Below are 23396 nucleotides of genomic sequence, written 5' to 3'. Positions count from 1 at the left end.
TCATTTAAGAGTGTTTTAATTTCATTATTTGAATACAATATGGAGCTGAACCCCAGTTTTGATATGTAAAGCATGAGGACATGCATGGACCACCATGGTCTCAGGTTATGACCTTAACACTTTTTTCCTTTTTGCTGCTCACATGCTTGTCCCTTTTTCCCATGATCACCTCCATGACCATGACCTTGTCCTTGCTGTCCTTGCTGTCCTTGCTGTCCTTGCTGTCCTTGCTGTTGCTGAGATTTCCCTTTATCTTTGCCTTGGCCCTTTCCGTGCTTCTACAAGTAGAAGTAAATTCAGAGTTACAGTCTTTCATTGGAACTTTTAATATGCAAAAAGCGCAATAATTTTCCACCACTAAAGTTTGCTCTTACCTGTCCACATTCGTCTCCTGAGCTCTATGAGACAGGAAATATGAGAATAGGATTAGCATACAATGGAAAAGTTCTTTAACTATTTGTGTAGAAATGTAAAGAGTGCGTTATTGTCTTCATACCATGGAGCCAGAATCTTTGCAGCCCTGTTAATATACAGAACGATCAGTGTGTTATTCTTTAAAACTTACAATTAATGAATGAATCCACAGATATGCACAATTCAAATGCTAATAAAATTTGCAATGCTATAAAATTTGTATACTCGAGAGGAATTGTAAATATCTTACCTGATGTTGTTCTGCAGAAGATATTTGGAAAACAAAAATGAGCATTAAGAGTTGTTCTCTAATGGCATTTAAGTGAAATAATTGTGAAAGTGTACCAGTAAAATTTCTTTAAATTTTAATAAAATGTCACAAACAGAAAAACGTCAGTATATTTATATGAAATATTACTTACGTGGATTACTCATGTTGAGATTTTCAGATATTCAACACGTCTTTAAACACTAAACAATGAAAAAGACCTGTAAGCAAGATTTCTTCTGCATGCATGTTCAAATTCTAATATTTCATAAGATAAAATAGGCTACTTGGAAATAAATATACTAAAGAGTAAATTTAGTAACTTTTTGGTCTGTTATTTTTCATCAAATGGTCCCATGAATTATGCATTTGACAAGTATCTGTCGGAGCTAATAAATGAGGAATGTCTTACCTCTTGTCTCGTCTTGCTCTCCGTGTGGAAATGCTGTTCTCGTGCTTGTATTTATACTTTGGATCCACCCTCAGGTGACACAGATACCTGCTCATCCACGCCCAAGAGTGGATAAACAAGTCTGTGCTCACATTAAAAAAGCAGACTACAAGAAATAAGAGATGAATGAAAAATAAATATATTTTTAGTATCCACTGTATTTGTTGAATATGTCTTAAATGATCTATATGAATTTTGATTCATGTATTTGAGTGGATGATGCACTGAACACTGAATGAATTTATGCAAGATCCTCTAAAAAGAAATGTCATAATTCATAAGTCATCTTATCAGTACATGTTAAAACATGCGAGTTTCAGTGCAAATGTTCTGACTCTGCTGTAAAATAGTGTAGATGTTTTTTTTGTTTGTTTTGTTTTGTTTTGTTTTGTTTGCTTTCCCCCCCCCCCCCCCCCATGGTGATAGGAATTTTATCATCCCATTGATGCAGATGGAGGAACGCCCAAAAAAGTTTGTGAGTTTTATACTTCACAAACCAGAAAGTCCACAAAAATCTGAAAGATCTTCTGAGATGTCAGCTAAATTCAACTTACAATCTGTGATGGGTTTTATTTATAAATTTGAGAAGATGCATGCAAAACATCATATTTATATCTTATTAAATTCAAATTTATTTGTATAGCACCTTTCACAATACAAATCATTGCAAAGCTGCTTTACAGAAAATTAAGTTTCTACAATATATTTAGTAGTAGCTTATTAGTGGTGACCATGTCAAATTGATGTACACATGGCAGAAATGTACGGTAAAAATCAATCAAAGATGTAATCAAACAGACAATGAACACTATTAACAGCAATGATTATATGTTGCAATCAAACTTATAACCAAATTTGGTAGTGCTGTATGTTGTTTCAGGGTTTGCATCATCAGAGGTCCTTTGAGGTGTTGGCATCATCTCTTCTCAGGTGTTCTGGATCCAGACTGGAGCTTGTGTAACAGTTACAGAAACAGAGAAACAAATAGAGACATAATTAGCATAGCTGCTGTTCCAACCAAGCAAAAATATTTGTTTAACCCAAGTTAAAGAATAATAATGTGAATTTGATAAGATATAGGTGCAGTACAAGAATATGAGATGCATTAATTGAATGCTTGGCCAAAGAGATGTGTCTTTAATCTAGATTAAAACAGAGAGAGTGTGTCTGAACCCTGAACGTTATCAGGAGGAATATTTCAGAGTTTGGGAGCCAAATGTGAAAAAGCTTGAGAAGATGCATGCAAAACATCATATTTTCAAATGAAAATTTTTAAAGCAATCCTCTTTCATTATGCAATCTACAAAGTTTTTCATTTAAAAAAAACTTAAAGGAAAACAACAGAAAGTTTGAACTGGTCTTCATTTGCATATGAGGCAATTAAAATCAGGCGGGTGTTTTACGTCTGTAATCCTTCTTATCCGATGACCTTCTACACCCATAAAACTCATCCTCAATCCTTTAGAATGAATCAGCAATTATATTAAGCAATAAAATTAAGCATTAAGGCATGAGAAAAAAAGAAAGAAAAACTGAAACTTTAAAAAATATTTGGACACTGAAGTTACATGTAAAAAGTAACATTGGTATTTATATAAAAGAAAGAGCAGCATTTGTTTGCGCATGATGTTTGCTTTGATATTTTATCTGAAGTAAACACATTCAGTGTGACTTAGTATGCAAATGACAAGAAAGTCAAGAAATATTTGGAAAAGATGATGTAAAAATGAAGGGAGGTGATAAAGTTTGAATGTTTGTAAACTGACACTGTGTTGAGTTTAGAGGAGCACTGAAAAGACAGTAACAGTGTTTGAATGGTTTATATTTGTCTTATATTCTTCTGAAACATAAAGCATTGGGTGTTTGCTCTGTGAATCTGGATAAACTCACTCTCCATTTGTAAAGGGTGTATGAAGAGTCGCATAAAGGCTTGTATTATCTCTAATTGATTTAATAAAGGATGTTAAAAAGCAGACAATAGCCTTGGGAGAAAATGTGCTTAATTATCATGAAATAATGTCATTATACCAAAAGACAGGGTTGTTTCCTTTATGCAACAAAGATTATGTTCCTGACAGGCTTCGAGAGATTCATCTTGTCACAGTTGCTCCTGCAAGGTTCTTATTCATATACACATAATTGTGACTGTAATTATACTCGTACATAAATATGATCTCAGCTTTTGTTTTGAAAGCAGCAGAACTTCATGCCAAGAAGGTGAATGTTTTGCACCATGATCTTTAAAGACAAGATAATGAACTGCAGGTTTGGTCATAATTATCATTGCAGAACACTGACACACAGATTGATGCAAACTGATATGTGGTTGCTAGGGTGTTCTGGGTGGTTGCTAGGTGGCTGCTTAGAGCCCACACTGCAAATAAATAAATTAATAAATCAAATTATGTTCAGTATTTTTGTTTTTTAGGGTTTTGTTTTCCAGTACAAATATGTAAACATTCTCGAATCAAGATACATTTACTTGAGAAGCAATTAAGATATTAAGTCTTGTTTTCTTAAATTAATCTGAAAACCTTAAAAAATTAAATTAGTCATAAAAATAAAAATTGTTTTTCCTTAGAGTTAAGTTTATTTTTCTTGTACCATTGGCAGATTTTTTTTGTTCTGTTAGAAAACAAGACTTTATTTCATTAGGTTTCCAATGATTAAACATGAGTATAAATATCTTTTCTTTTTTTCTTTTCTTTTTTTTTTTTTTTTTTTAAGTGTAGTCCTAAGTTTTAAGATATTAGCATCATTTAAATGGAAAAGAGCTGCTTGGATAGTCATAAAAATATCTCATTTTGCATTCCATGGAGGAAAACAACTCAAACAAAGTACAACTGAGTAAAATGAGTTAAATGACCTAAAAAATACCTTTAAATAACAAAAGTTTTTACCTTCAGGAAATGGTGGGGGAAAAACTGCACAAACTTTAGTATGTTTCATTAATTTAGTTTCATTTTTATGTTTTTATTATTATTATTATTATTATTATTATTATTAAGTTTTAGTATAAGTTAGTATTTTAACGTTAACTAAATGAAAAAGAGAAATTTTGCCTTGGTAACTAGCAATAACTTTTCAATAAGTGGGCGATGTGTTTTGTTGTTGTTGTTGTTGTTCACTTAAACACTACATTTTTAAGGTATGTGGTTGCAATCAATGTATTTTAGCTACATTTAAATAAAGACATTTAGTTTACTAACTTTCAGCATATATATTTATTTATTAAATGTAGCTAAAATAAATAGTTTGCAACCACTTACCTTAAAAAAATTTAGTTTTCATTTTTTCAGTGTAGTTATCTGGGTTGAGCACTAGTATTAGCAGCATTAATAACAATAATTGTACAGAGCCACTCCTTAAACTCCTCACACTCATCCGCACATCTGATTGGTTGTTCAATAGGGGCGTGTCCTGTCAGCACTACACCTGGGCTGCGTTCAGACCCGACAAAAACGGTGCAAAATGTAAAAATGAGAAGGCCATTCTTTGTGTTCTTTTTGAAGAATTTTCGGAGCCTGATGAAATCTGTATAAATACGTGTTTAATACTGCAAAATATGCTCTACGTTACAGTTACAGTCCCTGCCCTTGCCCTCCAGAATAAAAGAGAACATCTCAGTCAAGTGAAGGGATTTGTGGAAACTGTGGTTCCTAATTCTTGTGATCCAACATTTGCCTCGCAAACATTTCAGGTGAAGAATAATCCACTTCTTACCTCAGAGACTGTGTTATGATCTATATGACCTTATTATTTTAATTGTGAGTAGGCTTATCATTAATCCTGATCACTGTTCTTGTGCTATGATACTGTAATATTTACCATTATATAATCAGGGGTATAGAAAAGTTAATGAAAGTGTCACTCCATAATACAATAGCAAAATATATAAATATGTCAGTATTTAGCACACCCTCCTAAGGAAAGGATATGGACCAGAAGACATTGCAATTACTAAATGATATTTAGACCGACTTAAAGAAGTTCCAGATCTATGCTTGTGCTCTTATTATTTCAGTTATTTTGCCTTTAATGTAAATAAACCTGTGCAAACAATATACTTGCTCTTGTGAATTTATTTTGATGTTAATTACATTGTGCAAGGTGTCTCTTTAATACCGCATGGTTTATACACATGCTGCTGCTGACTGGGCTGACATTTTTGATACACCCACCAAACAAGTGAAAACGTATCTCAGACCGTGTTGCACACTGTTGCACAACGTCTCAATGAAACATGTTGCTCAAACTGGGAACCGTAGCAAAACGGTTCACACCGGTTTGAGCTTGAACTTGCCCCTGCTACTATTATGAGCTTTAGGTTTATTCTTGAAAGATCCTGACATTATCAAAAGACTCATAGTGCAGAATACTTGCTGTCTTATTTTTGACATGCGATCTATGCCTAACAATGTTTTCAAACTCAGATTTGATAGCTCAAATTTTTCTGCTATTTTTAAATACTTGTTTACAGTGTTTTGTGCTGTGCATATTTTTTTTCTGATGTTAAACATTACAAACTTTAAAAAAAAGAAGTTAGAATTGCTTTTAAACAATGTAAAACATGTTATTAAAGTTTGCATGAAAAAAATTAAACATTACGATAGATAGATAGATAGATAGATAGATAGATAGATAGATAGATAGATAGATAGATAGATAGATAGATAGATAGATAGAAAGATAGAAAGATAGATAGATAGACAGATAGATAGATAGATAGATAGATAGATAGATAGATAGATAGATAGATAGATAGATAGATAGATAGATAGATAGATAGATAGATAGATAGATAGATAGATAGATAGATACAATACATGCCAAATATTGGCTCATTTTGGATTTCATGAGAGCTACACATTCCAAAAAAGTTGGGACAGGTAGCAATAAAAGGCCAGAAAAGTTAAATGCACATATAAGGAACAGCTGGAGGACCAACTTGCAACTTATTAGGTCAATTGGCAACATGATTGGGTATAAAAAGAGCCTCTCAGAGTGGCAGTGTCTCTCAGAAGTCAAGATGGGCAGAGGATCACCAATTCCCCCAATGCTGCAGCAAATAAAATAGTGGAGCAATATCAGAAGGAGTTTCTCAGAGAAAAATTGCAAAGAGTTTGAAATTATCATCATCTACAGTGCATAATATCATCCAAAGATTCAGAGAATCTGGAACGATCTCTGTGCGTAAGGGTCAAGGCCGGAAAACCATACTGGATGCCCGTGATCTTCGGGGCCTTAGACGGCACTGCATCACATACAGGAATGCTACTGTAATGGAAATCACAACGTGGGCTCAGGAATACTTCCAGAAAACATTGTCGGTTGAACACAATCCACCGTGCCATTCACCGTTGCTGGCTAAAACTAAAAATAGGTCAAAAAAGAAGCCATATCTAAAGATGATCCACAAGCGCAGGCGTTTTCTCTGGGCCAAGGCTCATTTAAAATGGACTGTGGCAAAGTGGAAAACTGTTCTTTTTGTAAAACTGCGACGCCATGTCATCCGGACTAAAGAGGACAAGGACAACCCAAGTTGTTATCAGCGCTCAGTTCAGAAGCCTGCATCTCTGATGGTATGGGGTTGCATGAGTGCGTGTGGCATGGGCAGCTTACACATCTGGAAAGGCACCATCAATGCTGAAAGGTATATCCAAATTCTAGAACAACATATGCTCCCATCCAGACATCGTCTCTTTCAGGGAAGACCTTTCATTTTCCAACATGACAATGCCAGACAACATACTGCATCAATTACAACATCATGGCTGCGTAGAAGAAGGATCCGGGTACTGAAATGGCCAATCTGCAGTCCAGATCTTTCACCCATAAAAAACATTTGGAGCATCATAAAGAGGAAGATGCGACAAAGAAGACCTAAGACAGTTGAGCGACTAGAAGCCTGTATTAGACAAGAATGGGACAACATTCCTATTCCCTAAACTTGAGCAACTTGTCTCCTCAGTCCCCAGACGTTTGCAGACTGTTATAAAAACAACACAGTGTTAAACACAGCCTTAAACAAACCCTATTCCTAAATTTTTTTGAGATGTGTTGATGCCATGAAATTTAAAATCAACTTATTTTTCCCTTAAAATGATACATTTTCTCAGTTTAAACATTTGACATTTCATCTGTTGTATTCTGAATAAAATATTGAAATTTGAAACTTCCACATCATTGCATTCTGTTTTTATTCACAATTTGTACAGTGTCCCAACTTTTTTGGAATCCATTATATAGATAGATAGATAGATAGATAGATAGATAGATGTGAGATACAAGTGTGCTTTGCATTTTGGCTTCATGAGAAGTCACAAATACAAATGTTCAATATAAATAAAAGAGCAGGTATGTGAGTGTAATATAAAGCCCCAGTGCTATCGAATCTATTTGTAATGGTCTGCGTACACTTGTGTAGTGTTGTGGAGGTGACTGGCCATACATCATATACACTAGATAGTTTCCCTTCCAGCTACAGCTGTAGTTTTATGTTTCAAGTGTGGTCACACAAACACAGGGGTAATTTGTTGCATATTTGTACAAACCGGGTTTCACACGCTGACATTCTATATGTTGGAACTAAACCACCCAAAAAGAAAACATACTTTTAACACCATAATCACCATAACCATATACTCATAATATGAACACCACATCTGAACACCGACCACATTCTGTACATTCTGTAGCCTGTAAAAATATACCTCAGATTTCTTGCGAGCCAAACTCACTACAGCTGACGGTGACGTCACGTGCATACCATAACTATCCATCTTTTTCTTACAGTAAAAATGTGCGCAGCTATTTGTAAAGTCTAAGGGTCTAGCTTCCGGTCCCATCTGCATCTAGGTATTTTTAGCTGTACGAAACAGTTCCTTTTGCTGCTTGATATTGAAAATTGGTGTGTCATAGCACATTATTTGAATGTATTATCTTAATTATGAACACACTGGTTTGTAGTGCAAACAGTTTTACCGTTTAATGCACGTTGTTGTTATTCTTCTCGTTATTTTCCTATAGCGGTTAATGCACTGGAAGTCTCTCGGAAGTGTTTATAATTACGAAAATACATTAACACAATGTGATAATAAATACCAGTTTGCAATATCAAGCAGCATAACAGACAGCTTTTGTACAGCTAGAGATGGATTAAAACTGAACTGAAAGCATTGTTTTAAGTTACAATATGGTCGCACCCTTACAATTAAAAATAAAATACGTAAAAAAAAAAAAAAAGAGGTATTAAAATGAATATGCAAGGCAGCACGGATCACGTGGCTTTGCGCTTTCCTCGCCGCTCAGCAGGTGGCGCCAAATCCAACACAGTGACGTCAGAGACTCAGGCCTCAGTTCAGTCTGCAGGTCGTGAGTTTGTTATCACCTGGATGGCAGGTAAGCGGAGCGACCCACATCCACACGAGTACCGGTTTATCTGGTTTATTTGATCTCATTTGATCCTCATTTTTATCTTTTAATGTTTGATGAACACAAAATACATTTTAAAATGCAGGGAAATCTTGAGCAGTCTTAACCCTTCACGTGTAGTATGTGGAGTTTTAAACAGGATTATGTTAGTTTGGTGTTGGTTAATGCTTGTTTATCACGTGTTGTGCTTGTTATTTTGTTACTAGTTTGGTTGCTAGTCTAACATTAGTTGGCGGATATTTTAGTGATATTAATATAGTAAATTAATATGATATTGCTAGTTTAGAAATTGAGCAGGAATGTTAAATAGCCAGCAAACCACACTTACCTGATAACCTTACTGAAGTAGTGATGCTCTACCATGGTATTTTGATTTATTCATACTTATAATGATACATACTGGTACTGTATTGTAAATACAAATGATCTACCGTGGGAAAAATACAAGCATTATATGCGTGACTGTCTGTTCACTTGGGGTTCTTTATGTTTTTTGCTTGCAATCATGTTTGTTCATTTTAATGCAACAATACCAGTCTATAGATACACACATGAACTGTCATTGTTTCTTACAGGAATCATCATGCAACACCAGGAGCATCACATCATGTTCATGGACTTCTGTGAGGACAGACACTCTCTGCTGGAGGACGATGTGAGTGTTTGAGATCCATTCAGTGCTTTTGACTGTTAGTATAATTTCACATTCTGACTCAGAACTGCTCTGTGTAGAAGTATTTATCTAAAGTGTAATATAAGTGAGGAAAACCAAGGGCAATTTGTCATAATAAGAGCCAATGATATTTTGCAGTACGTAAAATAATGATCTATACACATATATATATATATATATATATATATATATATAATATTTAGATTTTTTAAATTAATATTTAAATGATTAATCAACACGTTTGTATACATACATGGTTATCTGATATCAATTAATGACATGGAGGAAAAAAAAGTGTTTTATTTATTTATCTTTTTTATTGTTTAATTCTGTAATACTTTTTCATCTGGGTTTTTAAACAAAATAAATCTGAATAAGTTGTGATTTTTGGGTGAGCTATTACTTTAAATACACTAGTGAGAGTGAAACATTTTTGTCAGGCAAACCCAAAATATTTATTTGAATTTATTAATATTTATATTAAGAGTTTTTGACGTAATATTTCAAGTAATGGTTCTCTGATGGCGGTTAATGATATGAAAGGTAACAAATTCAATATTTAATCTTTTTTTATTTTTCAGAAAATGTTTTATTTATTTGTTTAGAATTTATTTACATTTTTACCAATAATTAATCATTAACTTTTCATTAACCCTGTCATATGGGTTTGAATTAATATTTCAATAACAGCACTTTTGCGTGTTCACGGTTAATGACGAGCTGGTAAACAAATAAATTACTGAAACTTTTTTTAAGAAAGTGTTTAATTAATTAGTTTAATCTTTTAATTTATTTAACATTTGTATGTTTTAATTTTTTTTTATTTTAGAAAGATTTTATTGTCATTTACTTTTTTTTTTTTTTTTTTTTAGAAATTTGTATTTATTTATCTATTTATTTAAGCTATTATTTTTATTTATTTAGTATTTTTATGATTTAATTGTCTTTTCAACCCCTGTTTTGGCCCTGTCCTATTAAGCAAGAACATGAGAGTAAGTAAATTTGGGCTTTTAAATTGACTTGTGAGAGTGTGAAAGGAAGTTTTTCTAAAAGTTCAATGAGCCCATAGTTAAAGAAACACTCATAAACATACAGATTAAAAAAATTAGTTCTTTAAAATTAGTACTTGATAATCTAAATCTTCTATTGAGAGTCTTGGAATGAATGGATGTGATTTGTGGAGTTTTTCAGGGGTATGACTGCAGACGTGGGTGGGGGAGTGAGGGATAATTTTAACTATGAGCAAGAGCTTTAGAGAGAGAGAGAGAGAGGCTGCACCGTACGGCCGAGCGGCGGGATCCGTTAGCAGGGCTTTTCTGCGTTCGGGGATCTTGGCTCGCAGCCCGGCTGGTGTTTTTGTAATCAAGGCATGATCTGGGACTCCATGCGCTTCTTCCCCGAGCCGCGTCGGCTGCCTGCCGTTTGGAAGGATCCCAGATTTCCCTGCTGACATGAACAGAGCTGTGAGTGCCACTGTTTCTCATTCTTCCACTAGCTTTCTCTCACTCCCACTCTTTCGTACACATCTTTGCTCTTCTCTGGATCCTGCTCGTCTGGATGAGGATGGTAGCTGCAACTAAGCTTGTCGTCAGAAGTGCGTTTGTCTTACGCTCCCCAGAAGAGTGAGGCCTCGGTATAGACACGAGAGCGTCCGTCAGCTGGTAGTTAGAGCCGCTGTGTTGGGCTTTTTGACATGTGATCCGTACGGATGAGTGGGAAGCGCAGGAAGCAGCTGGAAGAATGTTCCCTGTGCTTTTGCAGCACTGATGATTCACGTTGACTCGTGCTGCGCTGGATTTTCCTCTGCGTGTTTGTACATCTGCGAGGTTTGTTTTGGTCTCCTGACAACCCGAAGTCTCTGTGAGTTCTGTGCACACTTCCCTTCAATACGTAATCGCTTTAGATGCTTCTTAAAAAGGGATCGTTCAGCCGAGTTCATTTAATCCTATGAGGCCATCCTTTTTGCGTTGAACACAAAAGGAGATATTTTGAAGAATGCTTAACAGAGTTGTTCGGCCAAAAATGGTAATTTGCTGAGAATGTCTTCACCCTCAGACCTGACAAGATCAGGATGAGTTTGTTTCTTCATCAGGTTTGGAGAAATGTAGCATTGCATCAGTGTCTCAGCAATGGATGCTCTGCAGTGAATGGGTGCCGTCAGAATGAGAGTCCAAACAGCTGATAAAAACATCACAATAATCCACAAGTAATCCACAGCACTCCAGTCCATCAGTAAACATCTGGAGAAGACAAAAGATGAAACAAATCCAGCATTAAGATGTTTTTAACTCAAACACGAGTCTATAATCAATAATAACACTTCCTCCAGTGAAAAAGTGTTCTTGTCTGAATCAGGAGAGAAATCTGCACAGATGTGAGAGACAACAGGAGATGGACTTTTTCACTGGACGAAGCGTTATTATGGATTATGGATTCATATTTTAGCCAGAAGCAATGGTTTGAAGTTAAAAACATCTTAATGCTGGATTTGTTTCAGCTTTTGTCTTCTCCAGATGTTAACTGATGGACTGGAGTGCTGTGGATTACTTATGGATCATTGTGCTGTTTTTATCAGCTGTTTGGACACAGTCTAACGGCACCCATTCACTGCAGAGCATCCATTGATGAGACAGTGCTACATTTCTCCAAATCTTCACACAGCTTCAGGATGGTGCTTTTATGGTGCTTCTGTCAATTTCTGCAGCTTTTCGGTAAAAAAAAACACCAACCACTTTCACATTTCTTGCTTTCATGTTCCACAGAAAAAAGCAAGTCAAATGTGTTCAAAACAGCATGAGTGAATAAACGATGAATCCCACGATAAAGTGGTTTTTACCACATTTGAATTAATAGTCTGCATGTTTTTTTGTTTTTTGTTTTCCCCCAGACATCTTGGTCTGGTCCCACATAATATGTCTCAGTGTCCTTTGAGAAACAGGAATGCTGAGAATCTTAACAAAGTTAAGATGTTTGGTGTTCTGCTCATATTAACCAATCAGGAACCCTTAATAAATCACATTGCAATGAGTGTGAGTCTGTTTCTGCGCTCGTATATTAGAATGTTATGTTTTGATTGTTAAAGTACATCTACGTAGTACTTCAGACTTTTTAATTCAGCAAAAGCAAGAAAATTCCTGTTTACAGATATTTAGAGAATGCTGATGCACATTTGAATGACAGCAAAAACATGAACAAAACTTCTGATTTTAAACAAACAGTATTTTGCACACACAAAAAAAAAAAACACAACTTGCACAATTTGAAATATTCATTATTTTTTATATTGTTTTGCATGCTTGTAGCACATCATCTGTGGTGTGCTGTCACTTTAAAAGCATGCAAACACTGCATGGGTTTTTTTCATTGGCTTTGAATGAGCGTTGAGTCATTGTATTTCACAGAGAATCTCTTCACATGAAGTGACCGCAGGGAACGGCAGCTTTATCTTCCTCTCCTGCTTCAAACAGATGAGGTCAAATGTCAGTCTGAGAGGTGGAGTTTAGCTTATTGTGATTATTTATTAAATATTTCTTGTAATGCTCTGGTTTGGCCTTGAAATACAGAGTTAGAGAGCTGGAACTGGAGTTCGACTCTCAGTAAAATGTGTGTTGTTTGAGCTGTGCATTGACTAAATGGTCCTTTTGGTGATGTAACTGAGCACTAGTAATGGAGATGCTTGTTTTAACAGCCCAGAATATTATTTTGTGTTTTGTTGGAGGATGCCAGGCATGAGTCTGTGATCTGCAGCGGTTTGCTTGGGATAAAAGCATCATTCGACCTCAAGGAATCTCTGTTTTGAGCTGAAATCTGACTGTTCTCTCTCAAATCTCTGCAAGCCTCTTCAGATCCAGATTTACTCTGTGTGGGAGTCGCGCTGGCCTGGAGTCAGTCAGGTTTTCGCACCGTAGCGCTGCTGCAGGCGCTCCAGCTTTCTTTGTCTGAAATAATCCACAGATACAGGTTCGGTTCGATGCCTGGTTTACTGACAGTGGATAGGATGCTGTGCTAAACGTTTCTCTTCAGCTGCGTGGTGAAGTATTCGTTCCCTCGGTGCATCCAGCATTTGCCCTTTTGCCAACTCTGCAGCCATTTAAAGAAACCGCAGCAGTTCAGCGTGCTGTGAATGTGGTGCTGCTGCGTCAGGCGTATTGTTCGTGCTGCATTAATAAAGCTGCTCAACATGATTGTGATATTAGAAATGTTTATTTGTATATTTAGGGCCTTAGTTTTTCCACAAATTGAGTTTGTTTCCCCTTTTCTTTTGTTTCCTTTTTTCTGGATTTAGTTTTCTTTCTTTTTTTGTATGTATTTATTTATTGCATTTTTTTTTTCTTTAATTTTTCTGGATTCTCCTTTTTTTCTGATTTATTTTTTATGTATTACTTTTTTCCATTTTTATTTTTCTGGATTCACTTTTTTCTGTTTTATTTTTTCTGGGTTGCATTTTAATGTTTCATTTTTGTTTGTTTTTTTGGTAATCAAAAAGCATTTCTAATTAATTTAAATAATGAAACTCATACAATGTAACAGCAATTTTTTTTAAAGTTACATTGTTTCAGAATTCAGAATCCTATGAAATGTTTTATTTTTCTGTTTTCACCAATAAATATCAGTATTGTGATTTTACAGTTATATACAATTAATATATAATGTTTCTTTATATTATAGTTAATGTATACATATTATAGTTAATTTTCTTTATTGTTAATGAGATTTATTATGTTTTTTGTTTTTTATTTTACAATAAAATATTACAATCGTTATTTTTTTTATATTTCTATTTAGTAGTGGTAATAATGTAATAACCGCAATAATGATTATTACTGTAATAATTTTTATAGTCGAAATCTTGAGGTTATTGAGCGTGTTTTGAGTGACAGCCTTTGAAATCACGGTCACATGTGAAAGTCAGACGTCTTGAAACAGCTGACATGGCATGAGGAGTTTAGTGCGCTGAGATCATGTTGCCGCTCGTAGCAGCTGATGCTAATAATGGAGCGTTCGTGTGCAGTTAGATGCACGCGGTGTTAAAGAAACATGTAAACAGTCGTTTGACTGGTGTGCAACTACTTCTATGCCATTGTATTTCAGCTACCATCCTGGACTCTTTCTTCTGGGTACCTGGCATCTTATAGACATTTACATAACATAAATACAGCTTTATTTTGTATTATTTGCATTATGTAATTCTCTTATTTTTGCTCCAGACTGTTCAAATGCCTCCTCCACAAGTGGTCAAGGAAAGACCATTACGCTGCTGTTTGTGTAGAAAGAGTTTCATTTTCGTGCGAGACGCCGTAAATAACAGAAAGCCTGCTGGCAGACATAATCCATGCGATGTTGCACAGATTGTTCGGATTATTGTGTTTGTGTACGTGATGTTGACATGTTCATAAACTGTTCAGAGTCCCACAGAGATGATGATGATGATGAAGAAGGAACACAAGGACGCAGAGCTGGATAAAAAGATCGAGGCCTTACGGAAGAAAAACGAAGCACTTATGAAACGCTACCAGGTGAAAACCTTTTAAAATCAGTCAGAAACACATTTAAGTTTGTAAACAAAATATTTAAAGTCACGAAACCTCATTCAGAAATCATTTATTTATTCATTGTGAAAAATAAAATGTTATAAGATCAAAGATTCCACAGAAAAAGCACTGTGTGTTTGCCTTGCTGAGGTTTATGATGTTCTGCAGGAAGTGGAGGAGGATAAAAAGCGTGCGGAACAGGAAGGAATGTCACTCCACAGCAGGAAGGGAAAGACTGATGATCTGTCCATCACCATCAACAAATCCTCTAACGTGAGCTGCTTTATTCCTGCACAGGCAAACACAGATGCCAGAGAGACTTAATTTTTTTTTTTTTTTTTTTTTTTTTAGGAATCAAAAAGCATTTCTAATTAATAAGTAATGGAAGTCATACAGTTTAAAAGAAATTTATAAAAAAATTATTTTTTTCAGTTCCTAGTTTTCATAATTTTTTTTTTTTTCAAATTCAATTTTTTTTCCCTGTTTTTAGCCATAAATATTAGTTTTGTGATTTTAACAGTTGTTATATAAAATTATTATATTATTTTCCTTTATATTATATTTAATTGCAGATTGTATGTTTTTATTTTTTATTATTAAAAATTATTTTTATTATTATATAATTGTTTTATTTTACAATAATGCTCAAATTGCTATATCTTTATTTTTAGTCTCTGGTTGGAGCTTAATAAAGCTAGTGATGGTTTTCATTTTAATACTTACAGTGTTGCACTTTCATTAAATGCACCTACATTTACACTTTCTCTAAACGATATTTTCTCGAATGTAACAGTCAGTACAGAAATGTATCTTTTCCTAACTTTATCTTTGCAACATCAACATGTTCTAGAACTGAACTGAATAAGCATAGAACAGAATTGAGCTGAATAATGTCTTCAACTTCTGTAGAGCTGCTTTATAATTGAATTCATTTCATAATAATTGATGGATTTTGCCACAATGGAATTGAATCAACACTGAACTGAATTGAGCTGAAAAAAGAGACTATTGTCTGTTGTAGAGCTTCTTTACAGCTGAAATATTTGTATTTATTTATAATTGGTGAATTTTGCAACTTTGTTATTATCCTGTTTTTTTTTTTTTTTTTTTTTTTTTTTTTTTTTTTTGTTTGTTTGTTTTTTTGCTGCTTTGAAACAGTTTCTGTTGTACAAAGTGAACATTTATATATTGAAATACATGTGATTTGATGTCTGAAACAGTGGACCTCAAGATGACTTAAAATAACTTAGAATAAAAAAACATTTAAATTTTAATTCACCCCCTCAGCAACTGGTTTTTATTTATTTATTTATTTAAAAACCAAGATTCCCACCATCTTGAAAAACCTGCATTTATTTTGAAAATATGATTTTTAGACTTGATTTATTAATTTGCATGACTTTTCCATCTCAATTGCCATTTTTATTTTTGGCCATTCTTATATACTTTTTTTTCTATTTATGCCATGCTCTAAAGCATTGTATCACGTAGAAATTGTAATAATAGTTAATAGTTTTAAAAATCCTTATCTTTAATCCTTATCCAATAAATCGCAAATGAATAGAAAAGTCATGGGGCCTTTAAATGTTTTTGTGGACAGGTATTATAGTTTACTAAAACTAGAACCATAAAGAAGTCCCTAACCTAAAATAAAATATTAAATATTTTAAAAACAAAAAAAATTACATCTTTTAGTTTCAACTAGCGACATTTCTCATTTTAATTTAGTTTAAATTGATGTACTATAATTAAAATGGTAACACCTGTAAAAAAGAAAGTTATTAATTACTAAAACTTGATCTAAAATTCAAATTAATATATATATAAAAAGTAAACTAATTAAAAATATTGATTAAAAACTATAATATAGTATATTAACAATACTAAATGGGGGACCTTTGAGTCAAAAAGGTTGAGAGCCACTGTGCTGTCCTGCAGGAACCTGAAGTAAACTAAACATAGAGAAAATCAATGATAGCTGTAGATATGAATAATGGAAGGGAGTTTTGATGTGATGTGTGTGTTGTGTTCAGGATCAGCGTGTGGTGACCAAGCGCTCGGGGCCCGGAGGACTGAGGGACGGAGAGCAGGAGAAGGATCCGGGATCAAGCGTCTTCAGCATCGGGAGAGGAAAGAGACGGCAGCTGCTCGTCACAACGTCAGGAAACATCAAGGTGAGACTGAATCAACCTTCCTCTCGTTCTCTGACTGCATTCTGTCAACTCTTTAAACCCGACTGAACAAAAGCCATCAGGCACTAGATGTTCGACTCCTTTCAAACCTTCTGTAGATCGTGACTCTTAGATGTGGGGGTTTTATTTAATAAACTGCTCGTTTTGGGAAAGTCCCATTTTCTCCCTTTGATTACCTTTAATGATGTCATGCAATCTGTTCATACTTTGAACTAGGGCTGAGCAATTCATCTAAATAAAACCTAAACAGTGACATTCTTCCCAAACATGAGAAGCACTTATAAACCAGCTGTTGTCAACAAGAGAAGCTTTAGAGTCTCTTTTTGCTTTTCTGCCAAAATAAAAGTATGATTTATGATTTAACATAAAAAAGAGAGATTATTACAGCCATAAATATTAGTATTGTTATTTTACAGTTGTACTATAAAATAAAATTATTTTTGCGTAATTTTTCTTAAATAGTATTTTTTTTTTACAGTGAATCAGCATTATTTTAGTATCAGTATTATTTTTTCAATTTTAATTAATATTTATTATTTTAGTTTTTTTCTGTTTTTTTTTTTTTATTATTTTTAATAATTTTTTGTTGGTCATTTTTATTTATTTATTTATTTATTTTAATCTGTCTGTAAAGTTTTCATTATTTTTTATTTAATTTGTAGTTTTATTTATTTAGAAAAAATTAATTTAGTATGAAATCAAATATTTAAATATTTTTACATTTTATTTTATTTCTGTTAAATTTTATTTACATTTTATTTTTAACTAAAATCAAATATTAAATGTAACTAAAATAAAATATTACAAAAAGTATATTATTTGAACTTGATGCCAAGGCAACATTTCTCCTTTTTAATTTAGTTTAACTTGATCTACAAAATAAAAAAAAGAAAGAAAAAAACTATATAGACATAATATATAATGTGAACAATTACTGTTGTAATTATTTCTTATTTTGTTTACAATTTAGTAATAATAATAATAATCATAAAATTAATAACAGTTATTATTATAGGTATTATAGAAATACAATCACACAATTTTTGTCCAAATTCGTGCAGCCTTACAAGCAAGCACAGAAAACGAATGGCACGGTTTTTAATCTACTTCATGAAGCCCAGCTATGAAGGTTGTCGTTGGCAACTTATGTCAGTCACAACTCATGTTAAAGCATGCATTTCAGCGCTGTTAGAGAGTGTTTTATCATGTTGTTTCAGGGGGAGGGTGTTCGGCGAAAGAAAGGACAGAAACCGTCCCGTGAGTCCAGCGAGGTTGAAGTCCTGTGCAGAGGAAGAGCTGGAGTCCAACAACACACGAGGAACACAGCGAGCTCAGTCTGCAAAGAGAGTCCCGGAGGTGAGCAGACGTTCTTGTGATGTGTGATTAGCAGCATGTGTCTCTTCATGTTGTTCTCAAGCCTTGCTGATGTAAATCGATTGAGACGGAGCTGATCACAAGAGTGTGAATGTTCATCAGGGCTCTTGGCAGGAGTTTGTGAGTCTGTTCAGCTGTTCTGGTGGATTCCACACATCACCAGCATTTATACCTTTTCTCTTTTGTTTGTGTTTGTGTATTTTACCTCAGCCTGCTTTACACTACTGTTCAAAAGTTTGCGCTTGACAAGATCTGTAAAAGAAGTCTCTTCTGCTCTCCAAGGATGCATTTATTTGATCTGAAATACAGTAAAAATTCTGAAATATTATTACAATGTCAAATAGCTGTTTTCTATGTGAATATATGTTAAAATGTAATTTATTTATATAATTTTCAGCATCATTACTCCAGTCTTCAGTGTCACATGATCCTTCAGAAATCATTCTAAGATGCTGATTTGCTGCTTAAGAATTGCATTTTGGATGCAATTTTTAATGCATCCCTTGATGAATTCAAAAATTAATTCATTTATTTATTTTAAAAAAGCATTTTCCATACTTAAAGTAAAACTAAAATAAGACTTTAATAATATTTTAATTTCTTATATATATATATATAGAAATTAAAACAGAAAATCTAAAATACCAATTCAACTGAAAATATTTATTATAAAACAGATCGTTCCGGTTCTTGATTCTGATTGGCTGAGCCGCGTTCGAAGCTGTTGTAAATTACTCTACAAAGTAACAAACACCTTTGTTTACTTCTGTGTGTTGCTCGGCAACATCAATGTTGCAACCACAACTGTTTCTGAGGAACTACTTTGTTTGGTGGAAGAATACTGTTTTTATTAATATCATAACACTTTACTTGTTCTGTTTTATTTTGTGAAAACTTACTACGTCTACGGAGTAACCGTTTTATAAAAGCAATAAGCCCCGTGAAGCCGTGGTTTACAGTGAATTTATAACAGCTAATGCTCCGCTTCGCATCGTGCCTAACAACGCCCCTTAGCTGTTATAAATTCTCTGTAAACCACAGCTTCTTGGGGCTCATTGCTTTATTAAAATGTCCCCAAACTATTAGTGTAAGAAAGCCGAGCCCAGAAGCGGTTAGTAGAGCTGTAGTTTAGCGTCATGTCTGTGAGATTGTCACTGTGGTGTGGGGATGTCAGGGAGTGGACAGATGTGATGTTGGGGTGTGTTTTACACCCAGCGGGGCTGAGCTGTCTGGGTGGCAGCTGCTTCTGTCCTCTGAAGTCTGAAAGAGACGGATAATGCAGCCCATTGTGTGCTGTTTATCATCAGAGCTTTTGTCTGATCACTGACTGAATGTGAGCTAGGAGCTCACTCGGTCTCAGTATTCTAACTTTAAATCAGATGTGAGTTATTTTAGTGTTCTTTTTATGCTATTATAGTATATGTATTAACATTTTTAATTAGATTTAGTTTTTATGGTTTCGGTTTTCATTTTAGTTTTAGTGATTTTATTTTCTTCTTTTTTTATATTTCTAATTTATTTTTATTACAGTTTTAGTAATTTAAGAACTTCAAAGTAAGCATGTTGTAATTCAGTTCTGTCTTTTCAGTAACTTTCACTTTTTAAAAAGAAGTCAGATTTTTAATAGTTTTAGTTAATAATATCAGCACTGGCCATAACACACGTGTTGCTATGTTGTTGCTAGAGCAGTCTTTTAAAATATTTTTATTTGGCTTTAATGTATTTTCATTTCAGTTTCAGTAATTTTAGTTTAGTCAACTTCAACTTATTTTATTTTAATTAGTTGCCAACAGCATTTCTGATTTTGTGTTTAGTTTAAGTTTTACTGATTTAATTTTTTTTTTTGGCTTTTTTTTTCCTTTTTTTATTATTTATATTTCTATATTATATTTAGCTATTAATTTATATTTAATTTCAGTTTTAGTAATTTTAGTACTTAAGCTTCAACTTATTTTCAATTTCTATTTTTAATTTAAATATTTTAAGTTTAAGTTTTAAATATATTTATATTTTAGTTTCCTTGAATTTTGTCAAATTTAAAAAAGCAATTAGCAGTAATTCTATTATAATTTTGTGCTTTTTTTATTTTCATATTTCTGTTTAGCTTTGATTTATTTTTAATACCTTTAGTACCTCAACTTAAGTTTTATGTAAATATTTTAAATGCATTTTTAATGTAGTATTTATATTTTTAATTACTTAAGTTTTTTTTAAAATTAACAAACATGATTTTTACTAGATTTTTTTTCTATCATTTTTAATAGTGTTTTAGTAATTTTTACATATATATATATATATTATATTTTTTTAATATATATATATATATATCTATATATATATATATTTTTTTTTATTTTTTTTTTTTTTTTTTTTTTTTTTTTTTCTTCAGCTTTATTTCAATTGCCAAAAGTGTTTTAGTAGTTAATAACAACAGCACTGGCCATCTGGGTGGTTGCTAGTTGCTTTAAAACCCATATTAATTCCATAATTTGATGTTTTCAGAGTGAATCGGGATATTTAGTGAGAAAAAAGTAGGAAGAAGCTTCATTTTTTGTATGTTTTTATAAGACAGTTGGTTGATGCATAAGTCATTTTTCTGATGTTTTTTTTTTTTTTCAGACATGATTTCAGAAAGCAGTTTATGCCATATTTTGAACCAAAGGACTATTTTAATATTAATTTCCTGTCATATTTCTCTTGTATTTCCTGGTTTGTCATCACAGCAGATGTTCTCGCAGCTGACAGACAGATTTTAATCATGTGAGTGGGAGTCGTGCTTTCACTGAGTCACAGATGTACTGTATGTGGAAGGATTCTCCCATAATGCATCAGTGCAGTCGAGCGTGGAGAGTGACATCATGACGCAGCTGTAACGCTGTGAGGAGAGCCAGCGTCGCTCTAAAATCTCTCTCTCTCTCTCTCTCAGGGTTCATTGTTTGCGATCATAATGAGCCGTATGTTTTAATCTAATTAACATCTGGCTGCTCTTTCTTCTGAATGGGTTTATTATGCGGCTGATGCACCAGAATGAGCGACTCCGCGTGATCTCGTTTTGTCACAGTAGTGTGCGTTTCTCTTTAGGACTGCGTTTATCAACTGGTTTTGCTTCAAGATACAGATTTTCAGGAGACAAAATAGTACTCTGAAAGAACCTTAAAAACCAAGACTGAAATGGCATTAGCATTAACGGCATAGACTTAGTGCTGAATTAAATTAACCTTTCTTAATGTCTAAATAAATAAATAAATGCTGTAGTATTGTTCATTGTCAATGCATGTTAAAATAGATAACTATAGTTAACAAATAAAACGTTATTGTAAAGTGTTACTATAACAATATTGTAATTATAAAAATACTATAATGAGTATTTTATATACTTGTGTTTTTTTTTTTTTTTTTTTTTTTTTTTTTTTTTTTTTTTTCAGTGCAGGTGGTTTTCTATTGAATTAATCTGGATTTTCTCTTGCCTTGTGTGGTTTTATTATGCTATAATGTTTTTATTTAATGATGAGGTCATCACACCGGGGTTATTTATTATAATTAATTTTAATATCATTGAAATAATACTGTATACTGTACTGTAGTTTTTGTTATTTAATTAGTTTTTGTTTTATGTTTTGCTTTCGTTTCAAGGTTTTAGTAAAAATTTTTTGTTTTGTTTTTTGTTTTATTATACCTATTCATTTCACTTTTATTTGACTGATTTAACAGGTTGATTTATGCTGAAGTACTGTAAAGCTTGATCGCATGCACAGACTTTAACATCAACATGTTTTCTCCTCCCTTTAAAAGTTATTTTCACTCTTTATATATTTAGTCTATTTATTTTACTATCCTAACATCAGTATTCACAATTATATGGTTAGTTGCAATTATTCTTTGCATTATTGAACTTTAATTAACAAAGCTTCAGATGCACATGCTGCAGGGTGTTAAACACTGTTCTCTCGAAGAGGATCTCATCCTGATCATAAGGTCACTAAAGCAAGTGCGCTACTTAATGTTTATCCACATGAGGGCAGTGTGTATCTTCCAGTGTACAATAATGCTCAATGCAGAGTGTCCGTTATAAACCATGTCCAAAATATTAGCCTTTTTACTGAAATAAATAGACAGCATATTACACCAATTCACCTGCCATGTAGAAATGTTAAAGGTTTATGCCTTCATTTGATTACTAGAACAATTTCAATACACAGCACAGAATTTCTGGTGGGAAAAAAAAAAATGAAAATATTAAAATATATTCATATAATCACACAATAAAACATACTATTATTAAAATTAAAAAATAAAAACAAAAAAAAAAAGAAAAATGTAAATGGAAAACAGAATTTGGTAAAAAATAAAACAAAATTTAAAAAATAAACGAATAATAACAATAAATAATTTCATAGGTCTCTAAAAATTTCATTTCTGTTAAACTTTTAGTAAATCGTTCTTAAATTAAATTATATGTTATGTGATTTTAATTAAGTACATATGCCTTTTGATCATTAAAATTTAATTTCAACCAGAAAAATAAAAATGGAGAAAAAAAAAATTAAAGATAGCAAAAAGAGATTTTAAAAAATAATAATAATGCATAGGGACCTCCATATATGTACAGATGAATTAGTTTGTGTATATATATTACATGCATATGTGTATATATTGCTTTTTACTAAATATACATTATAGTAAACAACAAATTTGCTGTTTTAATATATAATATTAATGAGGTGTTCAATTTGAAGTCTAAAATGATTTGTGTTTTAACAGTAAACATCTTCAGCTGAGTAATCATAGGTCTTGAAGTCTTGATCTGTAACAGTCTTTAGCTCGGGACCATTGTCTCTCATCTGTGTGTTTGTTCAGGACGACGCAGAAAAACCAGATCAATGGAGTCGATGTGAGGACTCGTATGTCGTCCCGGTGAGAGCGTCTCCACACACTCTCTGTCTGAACGTCTAATTCAATTACACACAGAGATGTTCAGATGTCACTAATCATATTGTTTTTAAAGTGGAGTGGTGTAAACCTCTTTCCATCCATCCTCTCATTTCCTTGTGTTTGACCA

The 23396-nt window shown here is 33.1% G+C and overlaps 2 protein-coding genes across 2 annotated transcripts in view; one reads left to right on the top strand and one right to left on the bottom strand.

The window, feature by feature from the left end:
* On the bottom strand, positions 1–1250 carry si:dkey-248g15.3 (cruciferin BnC1). Its single transcript, XM_042743151.1, has 6 exons — positions 1095–1250; positions 837–885; positions 665–675; positions 497–520; positions 375–398; positions 1–278 (listed from the first exon to the last, which is right to left on the bottom strand). The coding sequence occupies exons 2-6, from the start codon at positions 847–849 to the stop codon at positions 114–116; spliced, it is 237 nt and encodes a 78-aa protein (XP_042599085.1). The 5' UTR covers positions 850–885; positions 1095–1250; the 3' UTR covers positions 1–113.
* Positions 1251–8374: 7124 nt separating this feature from the next.
* Positions 8375–23396, top strand: part of LOC109045582 (coiled-coil domain-containing protein 9) — a 30098-nt gene continuing 15076 nt past the window's right edge. The window contains exons 1-7 of the mRNA XM_042743063.1: positions 8375–8534; positions 9143–9222; positions 14646–14756; positions 14940–15044; positions 16805–16945; positions 18181–18319; positions 23151–23251. Of these exons, the coding sequence (XP_042598997.1) occupies positions 8390–8534; positions 9143–9222; positions 14646–14756; positions 14940–15044; positions 16805–16945; positions 18181–18319; positions 23151–23251 (822 nt within the window). The 5' untranslated portion in view covers positions 8375–8389. The remainder of the gene's footprint in view (positions 8535–9142; positions 9223–14645; positions 14757–14939; positions 15045–16804; positions 16946–18180; positions 18320–23150; positions 23252–23396) is intronic.

Source organism: Cyprinus carpio, chromosome B17 (assembly GCF_018340385.1).
Source record: "Cyprinus carpio isolate SPL01 chromosome B17, ASM1834038v1, whole genome shotgun sequence".
Lineage (NCBI taxonomy): Eukaryota > Metazoa > Chordata > Actinopteri > Cypriniformes > Cyprinidae > Cyprinus > Cyprinus carpio.
Note: the sequence above shows the minus strand (reverse complement) of the source record. Positions and strands in the feature narration are given on the sequence as shown.